This window comes from Cyprinodon tularosa, unplaced genomic scaffold (assembly GCF_016077235.1).
Source record: "Cyprinodon tularosa strain WSP-4 unplaced genomic scaffold, ASM1607723v1 ctg155, whole genome shotgun sequence".
NCBI lineage: Eukaryota > Metazoa > Chordata > Actinopteri > Cyprinodontiformes > Cyprinodontidae > Cyprinodon > Cyprinodon tularosa.
In genome coordinates, this window is record NW_024038386.1 from 911,378 (window position 1) to 918,524 (window position 7,147).

The 7,147-nt window shown below is 37.2% G+C and overlaps 1 protein-coding gene across 1 annotated transcript; it reads left to right on the forward strand.

Moving 5' to 3' along the window:
- The first annotated feature begins 1,324 nt into the window (after window positions 1–1,324).
- On the forward strand, window positions 1,325–2,792 carry LOC119780108 (cytokine-like protein 1). Its single transcript, XM_038280010.1, has 4 exons — window positions 1,325–1,546; window positions 1,619–1,663; window positions 1,861–2,007; window positions 2,119–2,792. Exons 1-4 carry the CDS (start codon window positions 1,400–1,402, stop codon window positions 2,218–2,220), a joined length of 441 nt encoding a protein of 146 aa, XP_038135938.1. The 5' UTR covers window positions 1,325–1,399; the 3' UTR covers window positions 2,221–2,792.
- Window positions 2,793–7,147: the final 4,355 nt, after the last annotated feature.

The window sequence follows — 7,147 nt, forward strand, 5'->3', positions numbered from 1 at the left end:
ATTATTTGTATGTAACGTTACATTGTTTCATTCTGTTGTAAGCCAGCTACAATGTACACTGTGTGGTTTGATGGTAGCTAATTAGTTAATTGTATCAACTGTATTGTTCTGTACAGTTTTCAAGGTGCTAATGAAGATTTGGAGGCTTCATTAAATCAGTTCAAGAAATCCATTTGTGCTCGTCGTGCCTGAGGGGAATTACAACTATATTTATTTTAATATTGAAGCATATGTAGTTTCTTTGGATCTGCACAGTGTTTTGTCTGAACTGCATGGATTACTGCATTAGTGCGCCATACCATAGAGGGGATCAGCCTGTGGCTCTGCTGAGGAGTAATACAAGATTATTTTTGCTTTATTCACAGCCTGCATGTCATCTGGATTATTTCATGAGTCGTATCATCTTCATTCTGACAATACTCCATAGATCCTCTATGGCAGGCATCCCCAAACTTGGTCCTCAAGGGCCACTGTCCTGCAGGTTTTAGAGGTTTCCCTGCTTTAGCACAGCTGATTGTAATGATTGCAGTAGAGCAAAAGCCTGTTAATCAGCTTTCAATTAAAATCAGCTGTGCTGGAGCAAGGAAAGTTTGGGGATGCCTGCTCTATGGTTTCGGTCAGGCCGGCTCGTTGGCCAATCATACTCGGAGACACAAAGGTGAAATGAAAGCAGCTAGAGTCCTGCTAGAGAATGAAATCAGCATCTACATAAAGCTTACCACCAGAGTGAACTAAGAGGTGTTTTGAATTGTTTCTGGTATAGAAGCCTGATCTGTCATTGGAATTGATACCACGCTTTAGCCCAAGGATGAGATGGCTCATCAAATCATCACTGACTAAGAAAAGTTGACAATGAGATGCATCGCCAATCTTCTATCTGACTAAAACCTTGATCTGCAAATAAAACTTGGAATGACTGAGCAACAGTCCAGTACTTTGCATTATTAATCTGTGATCTGAGGTTTAACACAACAAATATCCCTGGATGAAGGATCCTTGGTTAGTTTGTTTGTGGTGGCCTCTGTAGAACCAACTTACTACATATTTGACATGAGAATGTTATATTAATTAAACTAAATCTAAACACATACCAAAAATAGAACAATATCTGACTGATATAAAAGTTTAAAGACTTTTCTAAGTACAATTCTAAAGCAACTAAAACCAGATATGAAAAATCCTGGATCTGCCTTTAGCTAAGATAAACTCATTTTCAAAGCTTTCCAACAGTCACTCAGTGTTTTCATTTCCCCCACTGAGCTTTCCAGCTCTTCCACGTCATCCTCTTTTTTTTCCCTTGGCTTTCTCTCCATCCTTAAAAGTGCAGGCAGTGGTTTCTCTGCAGCTTATTTGTTGGATTTCTTCACATGCAGCTGGACCCTTTTCAAAGCCAATAGACATGAGGCTGGGACTGGTGGCTCTCCTCTGCTTCTTCAGCTCCGTGCTTCAGTGTGACTGCACTCCTCCGACCTGCTACTCCAGAGCGCTCAACCTGGGCAAAGAAATCATGACCCTCCTGGATAAGATCCATACTTCCCCCCGCACTGTAAGACCTCCTCACTGCTGCAGGTTTCTTTTCTGACTGACAGCTTTTATATTCTTAATTCTTTTTTATTAGAAAGAGTGTGCAAAAGTTCTGCCTGTCATCCACATTGATGTCCATGTAAGTTGGAAAACCTGTTTATTTATTTTTTTATTTTTTTATTTGCATATAATCTAGAATGAAAATTTGTTTTAATTAAATATTATTCCTTATCAGATAAGAGCTGCTTTTCATCAAACTGCTTTGGGTTTGCATCAAGCTTAAGAGTTGTGTTCTAATTAAAGATTAGCAAAATAAGCATCTTATTATGTCTCTAGAATGCATGCATCTCCAACAAACTGCGTGACATTCTCTACGTAGTGCTGAACCATCCCAGCTCGATCTGCAAGGAGAAGCCCAGAATGGTTCTGCTGAAACGGAAACTCCAGAACCTTTACACCATCGTTACCAGACTTTGTTACCGGGTGAGAGCCTCTCAGATATGTTCCTTTTTCCTTTTGAGCTGCTTGACCACATACAGTACAAACATGCATAAAACAAACTGAAACATATTTTTATCCTGTTTCTATTGGCAGGACCTGGTGTTTTTCATAGATGATTGTGAAGCTATTGACACTGGACGCAGCAGCCCAAACTTAGCAGAAGACAGGCTGCAGCTGCTGCAAGAGGACAGATGAGACTTCAGCAATATATATATATGCATGTATATATATATACCTTTATAGAAATTATTAGCCAGATGTAGAGCAGTAAAGGTGTGTTTATAACACCAAAAATAGAGCTGATTTATGTCCTACATGTAAGCTGGCTGAGGGTTGCATGTCATTGAACACAAATGGTCACATTCCAGCAGCAACTGCTGAACTTTCCACAGGAAATTAGCTGAATGCCAGCCGTGCCGACGAAAACCTTAAAATAATAAACTTGTGCAAGATGCTTGCGTTTTCAGCCTGACCTCTGCTTGTTTACCAGGGCTGAACAAAGGTTTGCACGCCATTAACAAAAATAAGTTGTGTTTCCGTGAGCTATTGCACACAGCAGCAACGCTGTGTGGCCTTCTGTAAACATCTGAAGGCTTGAACACGGATGTTAAACATGATGGAGATGAAGTGGAGCTTTTCTCACCCCTACATTTTGCAGCTCTCTGAACTTCTACACTTTGCTTTGTTTTTAAGTTTAAGGACTCCTTAAAGATGTATTTCTGTATACGCTCACATTCGTAAGGTAATAAAAATTTTTTGTAACACTTTGCAGTCTATGTTCTTGTTATGATTTATGAATTTACATAATTCAGCACAAGGAATCTCTATCAGCACATGCCCCTGTTAAAATGCCAGATTTTCTGGTGAAAAAAATGTACAGAAGAGGATTAGAGCCACTGAAAAATAAATGAAAAAGTAGTTTGAAAAAATTTAATTGATTTTTTTTAAATTTTAATTTTAGTTTAATGACTTTTTTCCCCATATTAAAAAGAAATAAAATTTAGAAATCTGTTAACTTTTTTCATTTTTTTCAGTGACCCTAATCCTCTTCTGTAAAAATTTGTTTTCCATTTCCAAGAATTCAAATTGACACAGTGGGAAAGATCATGTGGCAGGCAGATTTTGTATGCAAAAGTTTTGGCTTTGAAAGAGCAAAACTATGAAATAGCAAAGGGACAAAAAGAAATGCACTTAAACATTGGGAAAAATGAAAATGATTGTTTATAGGACATCTTTTAGTTTATAATTAAATGTAATCAATTTAAACCATTCACTTACTGACTAAATTGCCCATATTCATACTACCATAATTAAATAACTTAAACATATTCTCTCAGCAGTATAAAGCATCTTAGTGGGGCAAAAAAGCACATTTGTGCACAGAGTCCATTTGTGAAAGTTCTGTATTTTCTCGTTTTGCATTGACATTGTCCCTGGAAAATCATTTATTCATTCAAGAAAACAGATATTTCCCCACTGGATTTTTTATGAACAAGCAATGTATTTTCTTAATGTGTTCATAATCAGGCCTTTTTTCATTGTTGTTCTTTTCATCCATCAACTGACTAGTGAGTGGATTCAAAATGACCAAAGTCAAATTAAATTTGTGTATGTGTTCAACCAGAAAGTTAGGCAAGCCAGGAGGACATGAAATATTTATTCCTTTTATTGATTAAGATTAAACATAAAAAAAAGTTGGAAGAAATGGCAAAAAGCACTTGGTTTAAAGATAACAAAATAAACACTTGAACTGTGTTAAAATGCTGGGAAATTTTTCTAGTTTCACTTAATCTGAACAGGCACAACTAAATAGACAAAATAAATAATAAAGAGACTGTTGAGCTTATTAGGAAAACTATTTAAAAACAAGCATAGCTAAATTACCAACAATGTGAACAGGGTCCACAGGATTTTAATAAGCCTTATTTGGTGAATGATCATTTTCAGCTTCATGGAAGAACGTTTTTGGTTTAAGTGTTAACAAAAAGTGAATTATATCTTAACCACCTTATCAAAAAAGACTAGTTTCATCTAAAAATAAAAATGAAACCCTAGATCATGATACTGTCACCACCATGTTTTACTGATGACACCATGTTTTCATGGTCATCCTCAGGGTTGCTTTAGTGTCAGACCTTTTCAAATGTTTGTCCAATCTTGATTACCTATTTCTTTGGGGGAAAAAACTGTTGATCTGTAACCATAACCTATAGTCAAATGATAAAGAGAATAAAGCATTTTGTTTTGCAGAAAGCATAGAGTACCAAATGCCACCAGCTGCTGTAGTATTGTCCTCAGAACATTTTTAGCCACTTTGGCCTGTTTCTATCATGTCTTTGCAAGACTGTTATCCTATATTTGTCCTGAACTTAACTGTAGATCAATCAGATTCAAAGTAACTGAAAAGAGATGTGACCGCAAACAGAATAAATACTAAAACATTTTTAAGCAGCAGTTCAGATAAGCACTAAATCAAGTTATTTCCACATTTCAATTTGTCTAACAATTCTCCCCTACAGAAGCTTTAGTTGAGTTTTGCAGAAAAACAGTCTAACTATGTGTTGAAAAATTTGTACACAGAACTGACACAAAATAACTTTATAGGTTTGCAGTCGATTGTCACCGTATGATTAGGCATAAAACACGTTTTTGATAAATATTTTCCAGCAAAAAAATAGAATTAGGAAAATATTTTAGCTTAGCATCATGACTGATATACTATGTCAACCTTATGGTGGACCAGAGGTGCCAACACTAATACAAAAGCTGAAACACAAATACTTATCCACAAAAACTTACAAGTTAACTTTGTGGATTTCAGCCTTGCCCTTTGCTGCCCTCTGTTGTCTGAACTGCATTATTGCAAATGATAAATGTACTTGTTTTTCAGCGACCAAATAATTGTAAATATATACATATATATATATCTTCAGCACAGGATTTTTTTTAGCATTTCATTAAAGTAGGATTTAGTTCTCTATCAATACAAATTGGAGTAGGAAACATCTCTAAATATTTTTTGCTGGTGAATGCCTACCTCAGCTTTTTTGTCTTCCATCAGGTGTGCAGACTTGATATTCCACAGGGTTTCAGCACAATTTATTGGTTCTAGGATTATACCAAAATACATAATGGTTTTGGAGGAGGTGGTTCTTTCTAATAAGATGCTCTGTTTATTAACCTTGGAATAAATGTTGGAATTGAGTTAAGGTATTTACTTTGTGCTCATACTCAATGTTTTCTGCATTATCCAGGACTTGGTGGCAGGGACAGCAAACTCAACAGAGACACCCAGACTTCCCTCTCCTGAGACACTTTCTTTAGCTCTGCTGGGGGAAGCCAGAGGCGAAACAGAGAAACAGTTTCAAATGTAAGTGGTTTATCTGCACCTTGATATTGAAGGAGACCTCCTTTTAGAACAAAAGCTTGGCAGCTGGTCACATACTCTGCTACATGTGGATGGAGCCTGAGTTACTCCTTGTGTCCTCTAAACCTCTCAAAGAGAAATGGGCCTTTATTTGCTGAGTTCAAATTCAGTGGCTAGATCCTCTGATTCGTCGGCCAATAACGTCTTAGCACAGCGCCGAGGCCTGTTTGGATTAGAAGACTCCTCTTTATGCAGCTGTCAAATGCAGCCTTCTTTTTGCCTGTTTTGAAGGACAGGTCTGGTGTATCCTACGTAGCCTTGTATCCCATGATTCATTGCAAATCCAAGCAAGCCAGGTGCTCCATGCTCAGAGGAAAAAGGTAAACTAGGTTAATAGTTCCATCTGAAATGAATGAAAATAATTGTTTTAAATGTTTTGTTGAGTAAAATATGTGGTAGGTAATGTTTGGTTTATTGAAAGGTTTTATCTGTCACTGTGCAAATGGGTTTGGCTGACATTTAAGCACAGATTCCAATATCTCTTCAGTGTGGAGACTATAAATATGACATTTTTGCGACAATGGTACTGCTGCTGAAGCTCCTCCAAAATGTTACTTGCACCCAGAACGGTAGTTAAAAGCTCAGAATCAGAATCAAATTTATTGCCAATTAGGTTTGCACTTACAAGGAATTTGACTTGGTGTTTATGATGCCGATAAATTCGATATACAGTGAACCCTCGTTTATCGCGGGGGTTACGTTCCAAAAAGAACCCGCGATAGGTGAAATCCGTGAAGTAGAAACCTTTATTTTTTTACAGTTATCATACAATGAAATACTCCATACAACATTGAAATCAAGGAACAAAAGGCCCAAGCATTTGTTTAACAAATAAAAGTACGGTATAAACGTTGTTAACTACTGTACTGTACTGTAAAATAATATAGTTATAAATAAATAAGTAATAATTTTAATCATCAATACTAAATGAAGGGTTAATATTGCGGGGATCAACACCGCCCCGCCGTGACGGATTGGAACGGGAGAAAATGAAAAATGATTATGAAAAAAAATACAAAGTACAGTAGGACAAATAGTGACTGATGTGTACAGTACAGTATTTCACTGCTGTTCTGACTGAGCCGCTGCATCCTGATTGCTCTGTGGCGTTTTTTTCTTCTAAAGCCTGCGGTGCAGGTGTGTTTTTTGCAGGGAAGAACATAGTTATCGGTAGTTGTTGTCGCTCTTTTTTCTTCTGGGCCAAAAGATCCTTATAAACCGACATGCCACCATTAATATGTTTGACAATAAAGTTTATCAATGCATGATGCAAATCCATGAAGCAGTGAGACTGTGAAAAGTGAACCGCGTTATAGCGAGGGTTCACTGTATATACAGAATACAGAATCTATAGCTATATACAATATAAAACATACAATTTGCTTTATACAATATATAGTATATAACCATATACTGTATACATAGTAGACTGTGCATTAATGTGACGCAGGTGGTCTTGAGATGCTACGTCTGTGTAGCTTTTAGGTCCTGAATGGGGAGGGAGAGAGGAAGTGTCAGTGTCACAGGGGTTCTCTGGGCTTTGTTGATAAGGCTGGTAGCAGATGGGAAGAAAATGGCTCGGCTCGGTATTCATTCTTGGCCTGCTTTGTGTGTCAACTGTAAGAGCTGCTAGGTGACAGAGCATATGGGTGGTGAAAGCTGGCGAAGGCTGGATCTGTTTGAATCTATAGCCAA

What these genes read in the sequence shown, in the direction of transcription:
- LOC119780108 (XM_038280010.1), top strand. Translation starts at nt 1,400, where the DNA reads ATGAGGCTGGGACTGGTGGCTCTCCTCTGCTTCTTCAGCTCCGTGCTT. An exon ending in TCCATACTTCCCCCCGCACT is followed by an intron (nt 1,547 to 1,618) that starts GTAAGACCTCCT and finishes CTTTTTTATTAG; the next exon opens with AAAGAGTGTGCAAAAGTTCT. An exon ending in TTACCAGACTTTGTTACCGG is followed by an intron (nt 2,008 to 2,118) that starts GTGAGAGCCTCT and finishes TTCTATTGGCAG; the next exon opens with GACCTGGTGTTTTTCATAGA.